This window comes from Cyprinus carpio, chromosome A5 (assembly GCF_018340385.1).
Source record: "Cyprinus carpio isolate SPL01 chromosome A5, ASM1834038v1, whole genome shotgun sequence".
Classification (NCBI taxonomy): domain Eukaryota; kingdom Metazoa; phylum Chordata; class Actinopteri; order Cypriniformes; family Cyprinidae; genus Cyprinus; species Cyprinus carpio.
In genome coordinates, this window is record NC_056576.1 from 17,790,255 (window position 1) to 17,810,797 (window position 20,543).

At 39.2% G+C, this 20,543-nt stretch overlaps 2 protein-coding genes across 4 annotated transcripts in view; one reads left to right on the top strand and one right to left on the bottom strand.

Moving 5' to 3' along the window:
• Nucleotides 1-407: 407 nt before the first annotated feature.
• On the bottom strand, nt 408-1,858 carry LOC109110847 (neuferricin-like). Of its 3 annotated transcripts, none has more exons than XM_042756063.1 (4): nt 1,428-1,858; nt 1,214-1,354; nt 671-837; nt 408-555 (listed from the first exon to the last, which is right to left on the bottom strand). In XM_042756063.1, exons 1-4 carry the CDS (start codon nt 1,723-1,725, stop codon nt 448-450), a joined length of 714 nt encoding a protein of 237 aa, XP_042611997.1. In that variant the 5' UTR covers nt 1,726-1,858; the 3' UTR covers nt 408-447. The 3 variants fall into 3 exon arrangements, with proteins under 3 accessions (XP_042611997.1, XP_042612006.1, XP_042612008.1); XM_042756072.1 differs by having other exon boundaries at nt 651-837; XM_042756074.1 differs by lacking the exon at nt 1,214-1,354.
• Nucleotides 1,859-2,942: 1,084 nt separating this feature from the next.
• The window catches only part of LOC109079895 (zinc finger ZZ-type and EF-hand domain-containing protein 1-like), a 49,687-nt gene continuing 32,086 nt past the window's right edge, over nt 2,943-20,543 (top strand). Inside the window, 17 exon segments of the mRNA XM_042756086.1 lie at nt 2,943-3,523; nt 4,778-4,922; nt 5,069-5,263; nt 5,975-6,158; nt 6,287-6,486; nt 6,595-6,805; nt 8,921-9,037; nt 9,310-9,488; nt 12,334-12,432; nt 12,600-12,665; nt 12,668-12,693; nt 13,839-13,984; nt 14,343-14,441; nt 14,625-14,629; nt 14,789-15,009; nt 15,146-15,237; nt 15,483-15,679. Of these exon segments, the coding sequence (XP_042612020.1) occupies nt 3,086-3,523; nt 4,778-4,922; nt 5,069-5,263; nt 5,975-6,158; nt 6,287-6,486; nt 6,595-6,805; nt 8,921-9,037; nt 9,310-9,488; nt 12,334-12,432; nt 12,600-12,665; nt 12,668-12,693; nt 13,839-13,984; nt 14,343-14,441; nt 14,625-14,629; nt 14,789-15,009; nt 15,146-15,237; nt 15,483-15,679 (2,620 nt within the window). The 5' untranslated portion in view covers nt 2,943-3,085.

Consider the following 20,543-nt stretch of genomic DNA (forward strand, 5'->3'; position numbering starts at 1 on the left):
ATATTTAGCCTGTCGCCGCCTCTAGTATCCTTTTCAAGAAAGGGAGGACAACTTTACATAAAGGACAGTTGATTGCAAAAAATCTATAAAATTGTCTTTTATTTAATTAACAATCTTGATTTTATGGCATAAGTAATATACTTGGATACAAACTGCAATGAAATTAGAAGTGAAAACTAAATCAGAAAAGCAGTTAAATTAGAAACATAGCTATATAAATAACAAGCAGCATCATTCACTTAGAATGTGACTGCTACAATAAATTTAAACCCATCAAAAAAAACATCTCTGAACATTGTCTCACTGAAGAAAGTGAAGAAGAGTGTCAAAACCTAATGAAATACAGTGAATCTTGTAGTGTCACGAAGACATGTAGCTCAGTCTTTAGTGGTAAGGCAGGACTCTGCTTGAGGAGGACAGTCTTTGTACTCTCTGAGGTTTCGGTTCTCAGCATGAACAGGATCTGACAGTCGGATACACACACATCTGGAGTGGCCAGACCCAGGGGAGAAAAGCATTCTGGGTACTCCAACCCAGTCTCAGTGAATGCCACCACTACAAAAAAAAAAAATTAATTTGTGTTACATTTCTCCAGGAAATACAGCAAATGTTGTCCAATGCATTAATAGCTTAAAAAGTCAAAAAATGACCTCATTGTAGAGCACCATACCCGTCCCCCACTGGCTTCGCTCCACTCCGAGTTACAGGCTGGGTACAGCTGCATCTCACTCTGAGCTTGGGCCTTCTTCTTCAACCCCTCAGTCAAGAAAGCCTCAACATGCAGCAAAGCGTCAGTGGGCTGCCCGCTTTCTGTGTAGAATCGGCCAATCAGTTTACCTGCAGCACATGGGCCATGGAGAGGAGACAGAGACCTTAGTAAAGGCCACTGATCTATAATATAGAATATATAGATCAGTGGTAAAGGCACAGTTCACCCTCAAATTAAAAAACAATCTACTCACCTGTTCATGACAGTTTTTATTTTTGGTTAAAATAATATTATAAATGATTATTTTTTAATAATGGGACTTAAAAGCATAAAGACATTCATGAATGAACTAAAGTTAATTAAATTATTACACCATAAAAGAGTCTTAACAGCATTTTAAGTTCTTTCAATAAACTTTCAAGTGTGTTTATGAATGCAGAATTCTGCAAGAAATAGTTAGAAACTCGCTATGAAAATGGTCACGGAACGTCATTTGGTACCCACCCACTGGCGTGTAGTCCCTCTGATAAAATGACAGCCAGTCATACAGAGCCACAATCTGGGAGTCAGTGAAGTCCGAGACATCGCTAGTTAAGCCAGCCTCCGTGAAATCACCTGTAATAAACGCTCTTGATGCGTCTTTCCCTAAACAAACGTCACACAGATTTCAGCAATCTCTATGCGCTACCGTCACCTGTGAAATGCACAGTGAACTAACCTGTAAAGAAATGATAACCGCCGCCAGGCCCGTAATGTTTCCTCCCCTTTTCAACGTCAAACACCTGTCCTAAGATCGCCAGGTACAATCCTTTACTGTTCTCTCCTCCGCTGTATAAAGACAGCTCATCTTCCGTCAGCATGCGCACCGGTGCAGGCGCTCGCTCGTTACTGACCTGCTGCCGCAGCCACGACTCCAGCACATTCACAACATTGCCGTAGATCGGGAATGTGAGCCACTCGGGCACCGTCCATACGGCCAGGAATATTGAAATAAGAGCTACTAAATATTTCAGCATTGTGCGTACAATGTACACAGACGATGACAAACTGTCAGGCAGTCAGCTTTTACAATAAACAGCAATGGCATTCCGTAACGAACAACACATCGTTATCAACATCACATTTGTCAACATGTTTCCGGTTGTTGGACAGCGCATGCGCAAATGTATTAGAAAAATACAAGCTGAAATGTGATTTTTTTTTTTTTTCTTATTTTTTTATTCATTGAACAACAACCTTAATCAGCACAATATATACCAACCGAGAGTGACAAATTTCAAAATAAAATAATGCACACAGAATTCAAATAAATAGGCTATGATTTGGCTCGTGATGGCCTTTGAAAGCACGTAAAACTGTCAAAGTATTGTATGGTTACTCTCAGAATAAGACTATTTGTAAATGTATGAGATTTTGCCAAAATTATGATAAATCTTAAAATCATTTAATTTTTATTTGCCAACGGAAATTTTAAGTGTTTGAAATAATGAGTCTTTTTTTAATCAGGGCCACAAGAACAAGAGGTATTACATATTCACATCATTAACAAAAGAAGTTGCTAGAAAACAAGAGTTGCATACATTTCAGTGCTTTTTAAAACATTAAATGGTTACAGATTTATTTGTATTTTTTTCAGTTTTTTCCAAAAGGTTTGTGTATCATTTAAAGTTATTTATAAAAGGTAACAAATTTGTTTTTTTCAAGGAGACCATTCTTTTTATGTATGTGGTATTTTCCTAACAAAATAAGAAATGGCAATATATTGTCATTGTATTATTCTTCATATTCCAAATTGTCATTCTGAGAAAAAAAAAGAAAAGAAAAAAATCACATCAAATACACAACTTTCTATCACACATCCCAGTATTCTTTTAATGTAGGTGTCTAAATCCTTCCTAAAAATCTTAAATACATATACTATTATAAAACAAATGCAATAAAAAAATGCTATTTAGTCTACAGAATTCACATGCATATGAAATGTTCAGCTTTCCAATAACTTTATTAAAACAAAATTTGTTTAGCATTCCAATGACCTACAAACTGACATCATGAATGAACATCAACTTCAAATACGAGCACATTTTTTTATTTATTTATCTATACATTATTTATGTTAAAAAAAAGTTATTTTTTTTAAAAATGATTTGTGTTTAATGGTGGTGTTTTTTTAGGGGGAGTTTATGTTATAAAGTGTTGTAATTTGTTTTCTTGTTACGAGCATGACGTCAGCTGGGGGAGCAGTCAATGCGGTAGTGACAGCGGATGAACGCGCTGACTGGAAAAGCACTCGGGACTAATCAACCCTGACAGTAAAACTTAGCTTGAAACCTGGGTTGAAGGCAATCGGAAGAGAGCCCGAAGCCGCAGAACACCATGGGGAACGCGGAGGGAGGCTGTGGCGTTGGGAGCGGCGACGAGGAGGACGTAGAAACGGAGAGTCCCGTGTTCGCTGAGGGCAGCCCGGCCTCTGCGGCCACAGGCAACAGGGCCGCCGGCGGCGGAGGTGGAGGAGGAGGAGCAGCGGCAGGCTCCGGTCCGGGGAGAAGCGGAAGAGGTTCTGCGAACCCGCCGGCCCCGAGCTATGGACTCCCCACTGCTGAAGCTCTGCTGGAGCAGGTGAAGCTGCGAGAGGCAGCGGCCCGTATGAGCGACTCATGGGTAGCCATTTCGGAGTCGGTGCTGGCGCGCAACGAGAGCGCTCTGGTGCGCTGGCTGGAGGAGCGTCAGAGCCGCGGAGAGGAGTCCGTCACACTGGAGCAGTTCTGTGAGACGCTGGAGAGCAGAGACGCGCCCAGAGAAGAGTGCGAGGAGGTGATCAGACATGTCACTCAGATAAACAATGAGCTGCTGTAGCCAAGTCACGGCTGGTAACTCAGAGTTTGTAGGTTCAAGACCAAAGAAGGGTGATGGAAGAACTCTCACTAGAGTGCACTTCAGCGACACGTCCCTGTCACCTAAATGAATAATTAGTAAATAAGTATTATTTAGCTGTGACAAACAACTCAAAGTTGTGGAATTAACCACATAGCTTGCTCTCTACTCTGAGCTGTTATATTGTGTAATCACTATCTATCACACATTTGATAAAGGCTGTTTGTTGGCTGTCCCCACCTAGTTCACATCCAATCTCGACAGCATTTCAGCTCATCATAGCTCATCTGTCTTATTAGATTTGCCTTGTCTTTCTTTTTGATGGGTAGCTACAGGCTTTGAGTACATACTGCTGTATCGACTGGTGAGTAGTCAGACTCATCTAGTGCCAGTATAGAAGAGGTCTTGCCGTGTTGTACTTCTTGTCAATAAAAAGATTATAAGAAATGCTTTAGCAAATTCAGTTTGGCAATAAAAAAAAATCTATCCCTTGACAGATTTCTACAGTTGACATTCTGACAAATTTGTATAAGTAAACTAAACGTTTTCCTATTTATTTTACATATACAAATTGGCAGTAAAGAGTCAGAAACTCAGCTGTAGAAATCTATTTAAAAAGTTAGATTTGTGATTGACATAAAATGTTTGCCATATATAATACAGTATATAAACCATAGAGATTGTTAGTGGGCATCCATAATCACAGGGCCCGGGATAGTGTCCCCACTTCCCCAACCCTGATTAAATTTAAAGCCTATATCCAGAGCAAGTGATATTTTGCAAACCTTCAGAACCCAGACAAAAGTATAGTTCAGTCTGTTAATAGTGTGGTGCTTTGATATATATCTTGGTGCTGAATAATTTCTTTATTCATGTACTATGTTATTTATGTGGAATTCTAGACGTGTTCAAAAATGTTGTTGTACTATGGTACATTTTGTTATAGCTTTCTGTAAGTGGCTATACTGATTTAAACATGAGTCGCATTCATTTGCTTTACAAATGATTCACATGCTGGCTCGAGTGTGTTTATATAAGTGAAATGGACAACTGATTTGAGTGAGCTAGGGAGACTAGTTGTTGTCTTCATTTTGTTTTCTGTTGGTCTTCTTCTTTGTGTGATACCTCAAACTAATATTTTTGTCACAGAATTTACAGACAAAAAAAAAGATCTCTTCCATTTGTGCACTATAGGCCTTTGGTCAGTTTGATGCTGAGGGTGATGGGATTGTTAATGTGGAGAACATGCTCATGGCACTGAAAAACTCCAATGGAGCCAACCTGCAGGGAGAACTCAGTCATGTGATCAGGCAGCTTCAAGCATGCTCTTTGACACCAGGTGGGGAAGCAGACATGAATGAACATGCTTATTTATTTGAATGCAGGTGCTCAGATATCCAAAGTTGACCATGCCAGGTGACTATGCAAATGATTCTCAATGTTTGACCCAGTTGTTGGCCTCTTTTACCCTTCATGCTCATCCAGGATTTGTGGATATCTTCTCCAAGTCCAAGGACCGTCTCAAAGCACATGCCTCCAAAATCCTGAAATTCTTGCACCGGAATCGCATCCCCAGCAGCGCCATCCCATTCCCTGTGCTGGAAGGCTTCAATAGCATCTGCACCATGAGGTCATCTGTAGTGCAGGACTTCCTGGATTACCTGTTACAGAAGGAGAAAGGTAAATGGCAGATGGAGGGTGGAGTGGTAAAAACAATTATTGTATAGTGCTGCAGGGATGACATATTTTTGTAGGCCAACTCAGAAGTGAGCATCCCCCTGGTTCCATCTAATAGGGATTTTCATTGGCTTTTGAATTATTGCAGAAAATTAGCTCTGTGACCAACAAAAGTTGAAGATTCTTACGTATTTTGTTCATCAAGATAATCTTCACAAATGAACACAGCTTTCATTAATTTTTAAAGTGACAGTGACGTGACGTGTGGCCAAGTATGGTGTCCCATACTCAGAAATTTGTGCTCTGCATCTATCCCATGTAATGTCCTCAGTGACCTCTATTGTCCCATTTAGCCACTTATTAGCAACTCAAAATGCATAAAGGATTAAAAAAATCAGGTATACTGATGTTTTTTAATCGGTACAGTAAAACTTGAAAATATATTAAGGTTATGTTAATCACAGACCTTATTTCTGACATTTAATCAAAACCCCATTCAAAACACTCATTGACTTTGGGATGAAAGAACCAGAAGTTTTTTGCTAGTTATAGGGCTCATTATTCCTGCAGCACTCAATTGGAAAGAACAATTAAATAAAAATCATTTTCCATTTTGTGCTGCTAGAGGTGCAGTTTTACTGTGGATAATATATGAGACAATGTCCTCCATCTCCTTTGTTCTTCATATTCATATTCTGCTGACTGTCCCCTCAGATCTAGACATCCAGTACAGAGTGGATCTCAGTCATGACCCAGATGTGGATAAAGTTAAGGTGGTCACCCAGTGCTACAGCTTCATCGAGGCTTCATCCAATAGTGCAGATATCAACAAGATGACCAATGGTGAGACCGTGTCTTTCTGGCAGTCAGACGGTAGCGCTCGCTCACACTGGATAAGGCAAGCTGTCCATTTCATTGGTGCATCTACATGGAATTAAATTATAGTTGATGATTCAACACATTCCATTACCTTTGCTAAGTAATTAGTTAAATATCACCACTTCCTCTGACTCACCACTTTCACAGGTTAAAACTGAAGCCAGACATAGTTTTGAGACGGCTGGCCATTGCGGTAGCATCTAATGACCACAGCTACATGCCCCAGCTGGTGTCTATAGCTGTAGGTAAGAGCCGACGCTCCCTGCAGGAGATCAGAGATGTGAGGATCCCCAGTAACGTCACGGGTTACGTACCGCTACTGGATAATGCCAACATCAGCCATCCTTGTGAGCACACACTTTGAACACTACTTTCACTATTTTCTGTTTATTCCAAGTATATACTAGTCAGAAAGCTCTTTTAAACTTGCACTGGTCTTTCTTTTTATCTCTCAGATATTCAGATAAACATTAAGCGCTGCCTCAGTGATGGCTGTGACACACGTATTCATGGTCTGAAAACAATGGGCTACCAGATCACCAAGAGTAAAGAGGTTTCAGTATCTGACGCCTCGGCTATATGGTATCTGTCTCTCCTCACGTCTCTCGTCACCGCTTCCATGGAAACCAATCCTGTGCTTGCACAGACCGTCCTACAGAGCACACAGTAAGTCAGGAGAAATGACTAATGAATATTGCTTCTCAAAAAGCATGGCAGTAATAGCACTTAATTTGAGTGTTATAGTCACGTGCTGCACACTTATTTAGATTATATAGTGTCCTGGATGGTAGCTGTATGTTTCTTTCTCTATTGTGCCTAGTGCATTTTCATTTTAAAATCTGATTTGAATTTGTTGAGACGTGCATTGCCATGCAAAATTTTGTGGTCGGTAAGATATTTAAAAAAAATGAATTGATGCTTTTGTTTGTCAGTGATGCATTAAATCGATCAAAAGTGACAGTAAAGACTTTTATAATGTTACAATTGATTTCTATTTCAAATAAATTTTCTTTTTTTTTTCAACTTTCAGTTCATCTAAGAAACCTGAAAAAATGTATCATGGTTTCCACAAGTGTTTTCAGTATATTATAGAATGGTTTCTAAAGGGTCATGTACAGGGCTCGCAAAATTTCAAAATCCCTGGTAGCCCTTCGGGCAGGCATTCTTCAGGTTTTGGTAGCCTAAAATGAATTTAACTAGCCCGAATAAAAAAAAAAAAAAGACATCAGCTGAAATTTACTGCGGACAAATCAGCATGATCAGCAAAAACTAGTAGCATATAGGGATGTAACGATTCAATAAATTTACAATGCAATAAAATTCACAATACAATTGATATATATATATATATATATATATATATATATATATATAGGGCTGCACAATTAATCGAATTTCTAATCGCAATTATGATGCCACAAATTACGTAATCGTTCAAAGCGGCAATATAGTACTTATGTTATCTGCATACTTAAGATGCGTTTTTTTTTTCTTTATACATATTTTTTTGATTTTAGTTTTAGAATAACATTATAATACCATTCATATTTTTATATATTATCAATCCGATGTATAGTTATTTGAGGCTTAATTTAAAGCACTTAGTATTATTTATATAAAAATATGACATGCAGCTTACAATGATTAAACAAAATGAGATTTAAGACGCAATTACAATTTCAAAAATATGACAAAGATTTTTGTCATAATCGTGCAGCCCTAATATATATTATTATATATATATTTTTTTTTCTCAGACAAAATGCTGCATATTTCTTTGTGAAATTGAAATGTTAAATAATAAATCTAACTTGAAATTTTAAAACATCCCAAATCAAATAAAAAAATTATACAACTAAAAGAAATCTCTTCATATAAACAAAGGCTTTGTCTGTGCTCTATTTAAAATCAGAGGCAACCATTTGAATTACGATCCAAAAAAAGATGGTAAATACATTTTATTTAGATTGTATAATTTCAAAATTTGAAGCAAAAACAGAATGGTCTGATTTTAGCTTTGTGGATGAGATGCAAATGTCACTATCTGACAGCAGGTGGCACTTTTGGAACACCAGGTATTAGGCTAGGCTGCTGCCCCTTTAAGACGGATCCAATATAATAATGCACAGGGGATTTCTTTCTCCACTGTATAGGTTCACTTAAGAAATAACCGACTGTGTTTATGAGAAAACTTGCAGAGGCAATTATTTAGAGATAATTTTGTGTGTATGTGTTCATTCAGAAGCAAGGATACGCAAAAGTGGAATTAATTCTGTGTACACGCATTGTCTGAAACGCGGCTCTCTATGCGCGCTTTGAATGAGTGCGCATAAGTTCCGAATGCGCGCAAATGGTTTAAAACGCTTGAATGTTTAAATTGATTCTTTAAATTGTTGAGTTTTAGAAGCTTTGTTGTTTAAATTGGCACACTATTCTAGATAGGACGGCGATACATTTGGTGACACTAAACACTGGTCAGACTAGCGATGAGCTTGAATGTTTAAATTGGCAAGAATTAGAAACAATGTGAGCCCTGATGTGACACTAAACACTGGAGCAGTTAGATTAAATTGTAATAGTATTTCACAATATTTATGTTTTTTTGCTGTATTTTTGATCAAATAAATGCAGCCTTGGTTAGCACAGGAGAACGGTTGTGTGTGTGTGTGTGTGTGTGTGTGTGTGTGTATAAATATATATATTAATGTTTTTATTTTGATAAATGCCTTCATTTGTTCAGAGCAGTTTATTTTACTGTTTTTTTATGCTTTTTTTCTCTAGGAAAGCCTTACAGCACATGCCGCCCCTGTCCTTAACGACATCTTCAATGGAGTTTCCCAAATTCCTCTCTCCAAACATTCTGGAAGAGGTGGATGGCTTTTTACTGCGCATAGCAGAGTAAGAATCAAGCTCTACTAGCACAAGCTCAGCTCAGCACATTTAAATCTGTTATTAATAGGTCAAAACAATGCTGACATGGAGGACAACAGCGGCAAACCCCTTTTGGTTTTAATTATACAATACATGTCAGCCTGCTAATAATGGAAAACAGTTTTCTATCAGTGAATAATTACAGCTGTTTCATCTGATGGTAATTGGTCAATCTGCCCTTCTCTGCTGAGAAAGCTTATCAGAAGTGCTTTGCTTTTAACCATCCTGTCTCTCTCTAGCTGCTGTGTGTCTCCTGAGGCTGAGCTGACTCTGTTAGCGTTTGCTCTGGCTCGAGGCAGTGTGGCTAAAGTCCTCATCTCTCTGTCTTGTATCTGTGAGCATCTGGACTCAGAGTATAGAGCTTCCTCACTGTTGGCATCTATGGCGACGGTCCGGTTAAGACTACTCTACCGTAATGGTAATGCACATTAGTTTTTCAGTATTTTTGATGAAATCAACCCCCATATGATGATCCTAATGACTGTTTGTGAAAGTGAACTGCAGGAAAAGATGTACTGTATTTAGATCAGTTTTATTTTAACCTTATTTATAAACTATTATAGTATGTATTAGGGCTGGACCAGAATATTCAAATATTGGAGGAAACATTTGCGCTTACTGATATTATACCCGTTGTCGCCTTCTGTTTATTTTATTTTTCACGTCAAGAGTTTTCTGTTATTGAAAAAACTTCTGAATGAGTTCTGTAAGTAGTACACCTATGGTATATTGTTGGTGTAAAAAAAAAACTTACTGCTTTTATCTGCTATGTTAATCAGTAATTTTACATAGGATAAAAACGTGCACTTATTTTGCTTGGAAAATACTTGCGAATACGGCATTCATAAAAAAGGTACAGCAGCCCAGCCTAATAATAATTTGTCTATATTAAAAGAATTTCTCTCAACAGACATTTTTTGTTTTGTATCACTAGTTCAGTGTCCATTCTCGGAGCATAAGCCCTGCCCGCATGAGGCGTGCCGCTTCTGGCTTGTGCTGTTCTGTAGTTTATTAAAAGTTTACTAATTCTGAATGTCCATATTGCACCAAAATGCGACACTGCACTCCCTTGGATCCGCAGCAATACACCTGCCGTCGTGAAGTCGATTGGATGAACGGTTCTCGACATAATAAAATTGCAAACAGACAGACAGACACACAGAGATCCCTGCTTATATTAGAGAGAAGAATATGTTCAGCCCCCTCCCTCCGAAGCTTTGAATATTAGGTGTTGATTACTACTGAAGCTTCGAAGCTCAAAAAATGGTATTCAGACCAGCCCTAGTATGTATTAATATTTGGAAATGAGCTTTTAATTTTATATTTTCAGGTTTCAGTATAATTTTAGTGTAAAGTTTTTTGTTATTTTTGCTTTGTGCTTGTTTCATATTTATTAGTTTTTTTTTTTTTTTTTTTTTTTTTTAATATTCCTTTTTCACTTTATTTTTTATAAAAGGTGGTTATTAAACCAACTGCTCGAAGCCAGCACGAAAGACCCTCAGGACAGTTGACAGGCCACTGCTGCGCATCATCACGAAATAATCATTTGCACATGATTTTTAATCCTTGCCAGTTTAAACAATCAAGAGATTTTAAAGCATTCAAGCAAAAGAAGATGCAAAAGAACTTAACTGTGTACTCGCGTGCAGTGAGCCATGTCACAGACAGCACGCAAACATCAAATTGAGTTCTCTTTTGCATCTTCTTGTGATTGAACGAACAAATACACCATGTCAATTTAAACATTTAAATGCAAAAAAGATGCACAAGAACTTAATTCAGCACCCATGTTCTGTGTTCTGCACTGCGTCTTAAAGTGACCACCCCTAATTTACTAACTGCTGTCGGTGTGTCCTTAATGTTAATCCAATGAAAAAAAGAGAGAAATTCACTGCTCTTGACTGAATTATTTTTGTAGTTTTAACAAAAATTAATCTATATTTAATTTATGCAGTGAAGACAATGCTATGCTATTTTACATGTAATTATTCTGTTTCTGTGCCTGAACACCTACAAACTAGAAAAAACTTAAATCATTGTGTAATTTGTATCCTTGTTTTTCCTGTTTTTGTGCAATTTACACTTTACAAGATTTTATGGGTCAAAATCTTTTTGTTACAAAAAACAAAATTCTATATACTTATTTAGGAGAGGTGTACATTTTCATTTGTTTAGAAATATAGGGGTTAGCTGCATTTGCGATTTGTGCTATGGCTGTGCAATTAATCACATGCGATTGCCATGGGCATCTCGTCAGTAAAGCTGATTAGTAGTAAATCGAATGCGATTCATCTGGGATTATGAACGCGATATTGCTTAATTGTAAAGCAGAGTTCAGACTGCACGATTTTAGCCCAGTTTTTGGCTCGCTGACAGGTTTTGAGAAATTGCTGACAAATGCCCGAAATCACAGGCAAATCGGTGCTCGTTCACGCGAGTGACAGTCACGTAGTGTGAATGAGCAAAGACGCAATCTGAGAGAATCGTCGACGAGTCACCGACACCCGTGAGATATTTGGCATGCTAAATATCTGAACCTGTCGGTGATTCAAAATCCTGCTGTGTGAAAAATGTTCTGACTGAAAACTACATCAGCGATGACCGACAGCCAATGAGAGAGCAAGATACAGAGCAGCGGGGAGTTGGGGGGTTATTTATAGAAATATATGCAAGCATTGCTTCGTTTCAGAAAAAGGCTTCTTCTCTGTCTATTTGGACCCAAGAAATGGAAGAGAAATTTGTAGAAATTTGCATTTTTTTTTTTTTTCAATTTGTATTGGAGGATTATTGTTTTGTACCATTTTTAATAATAATCCCAGTCTCAAGTGAGAACTCCGGTCTTGCATGTGTGATATATCTCGCGAGTGTTTGATTGTGAAACGTAGTTTGCGTGCCAGACAGAGTTGTCAGCGATTCTTCCTATTATATAAAGTCATGCAGTGTGAAACCTTCTGTCGCTGATCCATCGTGTAGTGTGAACACAGCAGCGACTGAATGCTGGCCAAGATAGTCATGCAGTGTGAAAAGAACAGTGACCTGACTACTTTGAAAATCGTGCAGTCTGAACTCAGCTTAAGTGAACTATGGCTCTGTGTAGTGAATGCTGTTCAATCTGAAAGCAGGTGATGTAGATTTACTACTAATCACGGGACTGGCTTTACTGACGAGATGCGCATGGATATACGATGTGATTATTTGAATAGCATTAGTTTGTTTTAAAGGTTTGTAATCGTTGTAAACCTTTTGTGTGTGTGTTTGTATAGGTAAACCCATCCAGCTCCATCTGCAGGCATGTGATGTGAAGAGTAAAGAAGAGAAGTCTGGCCCAGAAAACATGCTGACGGAGCCAAATACTGGAGATGGTACACAAATCATGCATTACATTCCACCCAGTCCTGGTTTTATTTAGAGTAGAGATGGGTATTTTGGTTGAGTGCTTCACAGATAAATCACAGAAGTGCTGGGGTGAACAGCTTTGTGCTCATGCAAAGTTGACACTCTCAAAGAGATGCTTCATTTGTACCTGCAGGTTTTCTGACAGAGAATGGAAGAAGGGGGAAGGCAGTTTTGTTTTTTTCAATTGAAAACAGGGGTTGTTCCAGGTCACACAAATCAAGTTAAAAGTGAGAGAAGCTTTAGTACACACTTGAGCATTTTTGCTTCATACTTCTTAAAGGGGTCATATGATGCTTTTTTTAAAGATTATTTTGTGTATTTGGTGTAACAGAATATGTTGACAATACTGTACAGGTTGTAGGTCCTCTATGCCCCGTCTCTATCAAACGCGTCGTTTTCTACATAGTCCCTCTCTTCCGACAAGCGCAGTCTGCTCTGATTGGCCAACTGACCCAGTGCATTGTGATTGGCCGAACACCGCAAACACTTGTCAGAAATGTAACGCCCCTTTCCATAATTGCGAGCTTCATCTTTCAAAATAAATGTTAATAATTAATAATGTTAATAATGTCCTTAGTTTTACCTTCAGTTCAAACCCGAAAGGGGAACAGAGTCGGGTGACAGACACAGTGATGAAGCTCGTACACAAGCCACAGACGGTTAAGACCGCTGACTCTGTGATGTGACCCTGTCTCTCTCTCTCTTTCTTACACGCACACACACACAATGCACAAAACTCCGCATTTGAACATTCAATAGCAAATGCTTAAATTAATAAGAAAACATACTTACCGTAGCTGATTTTGAGTCAGAATTACCTCCTCTCCTAGGTTCACGAAATGTTCGTCCATAAAATGCGTTGCTGTTCTACTGTAAGTAATCTTAAAGATTCCTAAATGCATCTTTCGGAAGGCCAAATAAAGTGATTTTACTTTCGCCTAGAAACACACAGCATCTCCCTGACATGGCTGCATCAACACTTACTGCTGTTACTGAAACCACACCTTCTTTCTTTGTGTGAACATTTGGGCGGCATTACGCAAATATTTCCACATAGTGACGTAGAGATGGGGGGCATGTTAGAATGAGCCGTTTTAAGGGGGCGTGGCAGTCTCTTAACTTTGATAAAGAATATCTCTTTGGTTTTGAGACTTTAGTCTTTGCAACTTCAGGGATCTTATCTATGCACAATCAGCTTGTAACACTCCAAAGAGAAAGGAATACTTGGAATCGTATCATATGATCCCTTTAAATAAGAAATTAGAGTATGTTCTGTCAATATGGTAATCAAATAAATGTCAGTTGGAAGCATACCAACTGATTTGATCTACACATCCTAGTTTTAAAGCACTGCTTTGTTCCTATGCTTCAGGTGCGTAAAGGAGCTATTGGTGCTAAATGTGGCTTGATGTTTGCCTACAATGACAGCGAGGCTTTTGATGCAGATAAACACTTCAAAAGATTCAAAAAGTACGACAGCTGGGACTACAAAGACTATAAAGAATTTGTCCAAGACAGGTATGTCACATTCTTAGTCTGTAACATGATTAGTTGATTTATTTATCTGGAGTTAATTTAACATTGTTGCTCATAAGAGACAGCCAGTATTGATCACATGAACTTTAAATGGTGCTTGTTTAGGAATGCATGAGAGAGTGCAGCCTGTGTGAGTGTGATGTATAGTGTGAAAATGCATTGTCTTGCCAGTTGCATGTGAGAGTGTTTTTTGGTCTTTGCACATGTGCACAAGGCCTAGATGGCTGTAAATTCAGTGAGAATTTTTCTGAGTCAGTTGACCTCTCTCTGTTATCTGCCTCTGTACCCCACACACTGTCGTCATGTGTATCACATTCACACACAAACACACCCACTCCAGCACAAGGATGCCAGAGACCAGTGAGGATGAGCCCATTGGCTGGTTTGAGGTGGAAGAGGACTGGAACGACGTGGAGATCAAGCTGCAACAATGCAGAGTGTCAAAAGTATGGATTCTTTCTTCTCTTTCTTTCTTTCTTTCTTTCTTTCTTTCTTTCTTTCTTTCTTTCTCTTTCTTTCTTTCTTTCTTTCTTTCTTTCTTTCTTTGATAGTTTGCTCTTAACACTGCCACAAAAAAATTTCTTTCAAAAAGCAAAAATCATGGTTAGTAACCCATTGGAAGTAACAGTAAAATGCAGACTCTTAAACACTGACGTGAGGCAATCTTTTAACTTTTTTTTCATGAGAAAATAACTTTCCCACAGTAAGTGCAAAGATACCTGTGTAAATGTGCAAAAGGGTTTTCTTTCTTTCTTTCTTTGATAGTTTGCTCTTATCTGTGTGTAGAATTTTTGATGTTGAAGTTAATGTTTGATTGGCATGAAATATTTGTGTGTTTGTGTGTTCAGCAGATGAGTTTCAGTGGTTATTTATGTCCAGACTCAGAGCGGATGGAGGATGTGGAGGATCTGAGTGCTCAGGCCGAGGGGAGTGTTTCAGGCCTGGTTACGGGTCTCACACTCATGAAGAAAACCCTTTATTTCGTCCAGCAGCTCACAAGAGATATGGTACACCCACCAAATGTCCTCTTGCAAGTGACCTAATTTATTTTTAACACAACTCTGAAATTCATAATGCAGTTTTTCAGTGAACTTTGCATGCATCTCTAAAGAGAGCTGCATAAACCCTGAGCCTGTGTTACAGGATGTGTCTCTGTCCAAGCAGAAGTCTCTGCTGGACTTCAGCGACCTCAGCCTGCAGCTGTTCTGGGACTTGTACCGCAAACTCAGATCTATGTGAGTAAAGCTGTAATGTGAATTGATGTTTATATGTGCATGGATTTTATTTTAAATGGTTTATAAATGGGATGTAATTTTTAATTCTCATACAGTGGGGTTACTAAGAGTATATGTTGAAAATCAGTAATTCATTTTACATTAATGCACTCATTCAGTACACTAACTAATGCAGTAATGACGACAAAAAGTGTTTAAAAATTATTTTTCTAATATCTGCTGTGTATGTGCACATACACTTTCAGTGAGGGAGAGGAGGCCGTAAAGACAAGAGTTCTCCTGCTTCAGCTGTTCCAGAACTGCTTCCCAATGCTGCCCACCCTGACAGAGTCCCAGTCATCAGACATCACAGCCTCAGCTTCAGCATCAGCATCACCCTCAGCCAGCACAGGCGTGGACCCTGCAGAAACTGTCGGAGAGCTCTACAGTCACTTGTGTCAAGGTAAGACTCACATGCTGCTCTGTATGACTGTGACGAGACATATTGCAGTGGTTTGTTTGTAATGGCTTACAGTTGTGTAGATGCATGTGCAGTTTGATTTGTGGTCATGGAACACTACTGGAAACCAGCTGCGAGAACAAGCAGTACAGTACAGAACATTAAACATAAATTATGATCTTATGGGACAGTGCTGAAGTAGAAGTTTTTAGCTGTTCTCACTTGGCTTCCGTTGTAGCAAACATTACTGATCAAAAGTTTGGAGTCTGTTAGTTTTAAAGTTTCTTATGTTCACAAAGGTTGCATTTATTTAATGAAAATACAGTAAAAGCTGTAATATTGTGAAATATGACTACAATTATATATATATATATATATAAATTGTGTATATATATATATATATATATATATATATATATATATATATATATATATATATATATATATATATATATATATATATATATATATATATATATATATATATATTCCTTCAGAAATCATTCCAATATTCTTTGTTGGTGCTCAAGACACATTTATTATTTTATTAATGTTGAAAACATTTGTGTTGCTTGAAAATTGATGAAATTATGATCTTGAAATTGTTTTTTTCAGGACTCATTGTTGAATAGAAAGTTTATGTTATATATTTATTATATATTTACAAGTATAAATCTTTTTCTGTGAATTCCGGATTCACTAGTGGATAATCGCTGCACCAGCTAGAATACCAAGTCACGTCATGACGTAGACCGAGATTCGAAGATATAAACCACAGCAGCTCAACGCCCAGCCTCGGAATGCTTTCTCGCGCATTGCAAATGATGAGGAACTGTGGCGGTCATCCGGAATTGCTAAGCACTAGTGAATGACACATATTAACAAAGTCATGAAAAATACCACCCACCTGCAAACATCAAATATGCTCCAGAAGGACTGCAGAACAAACATCATGGAAAGCAGCCACATTGAACTTGTAGAATCATGCAAAGGTACATGGAGAGAGGACCTTGCAGCAGCTGCACAGTCCTCCGCCAAGGAAACTCCCCATAAAGTGGCCCAAGATGAAGAGACAGCCCTGGTAGAGTGGCAAGTAACACCCACTGGTAAAGGTGGGTTAGAGTTATTATACACTAGCTTTATCACCTCGAAAATCCAAAGTGATAGTCTTTGCTTAGACAAATGAGCACCCTTGCGTACCTCACCATAACAGACAAATAACTGATCTGTCTGTCTGAAAGAAGCAGTAGACTTAACTTAGCACCTTAAAGCTCTTACAGGACACAGAAGATGAGACCTCTCCCCACCTGCACCGGAGAGAGAAATAGGAGGTTGAAAAGCAGTCTGATGAATAGTGAATGAGGTAGTTGACTCCACTTTAGAAATAGGAGGTTGGAAAGCAGTCTGATGAATAGGCTGATTCACAAATTGTGGTGACAAGACCTTAAGAAGACCGGATTAGGCCGAAGAATAACCCCAGAATCCTCTGGTAACCAGTGTAAGCATGACTCACTCACTGACAATAGTGAGTGAGTCACAATCAAGTAGATGCTGCAAAAAAACTCAGTACTTTTGGTACAGTACAATGAACTCGGTCCCCAAGTCCTTGATCCCCACACCAAGACGAGAAAATGCTCCTTAGAGCAGCATAAAGCTGTTGTGTTGAAGGAGCCCTAGCGTTACCAATAGTGTTCACTACTGCTAGCTCAGTTATTAGTTAACTGAGAAGCTGACCCACTGGCCAAACCCAAAGCCCTGTGTTTGGACAGGCATATTTAGTGTAGGGTCTCCCATAGAAGTGGTAAAGGAGGGAGCATGTACAATAGGCAGTTTGGCCACTTGTGAGCTAACGCATTCTGTCCCAACAGACTGGAAGCCTTGTTCTGGCAAACCACCAACGGCTATGTGTAGCTTTGAGGCAAATAGATTGAACTCTGCCTTGCAGAAACTTTGCCAAATCAGCTGTACCACATCCGGGTACAAGAATTAGGGTATTAGGAACTTCCTGTGGTGGGGAGCAATGGGAACATGGAAGTAAGCGTCCCTCAAGTCTACACCCACAAACCAGTCTCCTTTCATTACAGATCGAAGAACGTTGACTGTGCGAAACATCAGAAAGGGAAGACACTTTAGGAACACATCGAGGCATCACAGATCCAGAATTGGATGAAAACTGCCATCCTTATTTTGGAATAAGGAAATATGTTAAGTAAAAACCGTCCCTCTGTGTAAGAGGGGGAACTGTCTTTATGGCTCCTTTAACAACAGTGAACGAATTTCCATGAAAAGGGCCATTGAACTGGTTGCATCTTTGACTACTGTCGGTGGCATTCCTGAAAACTTTGGAAGCCGGCGTCGGAACTGCAAGCTGTATACCCTGTTCAGAGTCAACAGAACCCATGGGTCGGATGTTGATTTTTCCCAGTAATGTAGGTGTTTTGCAGAGAAACGACTGACTGCCAGCTCAGAAACTTCAGGGTTTTGGGTTTCTGCCCTTTGAACCTGTGTGGGGTGCGCTGACTTGGCCCCCCTTGATGGTGGCAGGGGAAAGGTGGCGTGATTGAGTCACTTCGGCCACTCTGTGTTGCTGTGGCATTTGTAGTTGAGGACTTCTGTGGTGACACAACCGCTGTTCTTTAGCTTGATTAGCGTGGGTGAGCCAGTGTCAATGGCATCCTAAAAGAAGGAGCCCGTGGGGCCTGAGTTAACTGTCGTGTTGCCTCTGATATATTCTTTCTTTTTTCTAACAGTTCAGAAATGCCGGGGCCAAAAAGATGTCCAGGTACAATTGGTAGTTCCCTCAATGTCTTTTACAATCTTCAGGCAACCCTGCCTGAGCAAGCCATACCTGGCATCGTGCAGTTAGAAGGGACGCCGAAAGTGGCCCAAGTTCACGAGTCACATGACCTATAGTCATCAGTGCGGTCTGTAAGAACTGAGGTACAGAGGGGTCAACATTCATTGTAGGGGTGGGAAGGTTTGCGAAAAAAAAATCAAACCACACACGGTTTGGCATGCGCTAGGACCGCGGTATAACTTAAATCTGACAACGCATCTGTAATATGGTTTCTTATAAATAACAGTTAAAAAACAGGGTTTGGCTAATGTATGTTTCTGTTGATGGAAGCGCATTCTGGCTTCCCAGTACAACAACAGCAATGAGAAAAGAAACAAAAAAACGTGGACAAACCATTCACTCTTGTTCAATGCGAATGCTGTATGCTGGAACTAAACTCATTTAAGTTTTGCCAGTTTAAGCATTTAAGAGCCATAGGACGTGCGCAGTGAGAAGATTTGTGCATGCGCTCATCCTAAGCACGCAAACCTGCGTCCCGGAACATGCGTGCAAATATTAAGCTCTCTCTGAAGTATTGTGTTTGAATGGACAAATTCACAAAAAAAATTGTCAAAATGTCTGTCTTGGTAAGTATCCTATAGCAGACATAGCCGGCTGAACGTACTGTATCAGAGCACTGGATCAGTGCATCCTATTAAAGTGACAGTCTTAATATTAATCGAACAGCAACATAAAATAAATCATTTACTGCTTTTGATTGGATAGCATTTGTGACTTGAATAAAGATAATTGAATAAATCTTTAATTTATACAGTCAAATATGCAATGCTGTATAACATTTGATTACTTTATTCAATTTCTGTACCTAAAAACTAATGCTCGACTTACCTAAAAAAAAACTTAAAATCACTGTTTATTTTATTTTATTTGTATCTTTACTCTTTTGTAATTATTTGTGCTGTTGCTTGTAGTTAGATAGAATATTCTTATTTTCTTTATTTTTATTTGAAAGTATAGTTTTTCCATAAACACAGCACATACCGAACCATACCGAAGCCGTGACTCTAAAACCGTGATACAAACCAAACCGTGAAAAAGTTGAACCGTTCCACCCCTAATTCATTGACTAATGTGGTGTTACAGGCGAGCAGCAGCTGGCAAATAGTATTCTCAGCTCGGGTTATGTAGGCTACAGATATGCTTTTCTTCAGTAATATGTCAGTACGACCACATTGTGCACTCGGGCAGCATACATTTTCTCTAAGTGCTTCATCTGGTGATACCACCAATGCTGCTACCGGCTGTTCAATTTCAGGTGCCCGACCTACCCTAATAGATTCAGCCTCAGCCATTGAGGCAAGAGTGCGGGTTGTCTTCCACCTCCTCTTAGGCACATTGGAGCCTGTTAATGCACTAGAGAATTCAGCCACAAAGTCCTTGCATGGTAAATGTACTATCTGCATTTTGCCTGAAGAACACATTAGTCTGAACAGGCTGAACAGATTTATCAAGACCCGAACGAGCCACTGCCATCTGCCGAATTGAAAGGATTTCATCAGGAGAAGATTGGCCTGCACTAGATGAATGTACAGACCCACAGCTTGAACCACCAGCAGCCGGCAGGCTGGAGAGAGCATCCTGTGGGGGACCAGGCTGCATTTCAGGTTCCACCAACTCTTCATCAAGGAAATGTGAATTAGACGCACTCATGGAGAGAGCTTCTAAATCAGTCGTATTTGTGGGATGGAAATCACTCTCGTTCATTGAAGTATTTTCAGTAGGCACGGCTGGAACTGGGGATTGTAGACTGAAGAAGACGTTTCATTTCTGCCATCTCTGAAGAGAGAGTAGCCACAGTCTTCGATAGCGAATTTTCTGTCCTCGGTAGAGATTTCTTCTTGGTCGGTGGAGCACCAGCAGCCGCTGATGTGTGACGTTTTTGAGCATGTCATGGCGCTAAATATGGTTGTGCGAGGCTAGCAGACAAGTTAGGATCTAATTCTGCAAGACGAAGCTGTTTTTCTGATCAGTCAATGCTTCTTTAAGATGCTGAATCCCTAAACACGACGG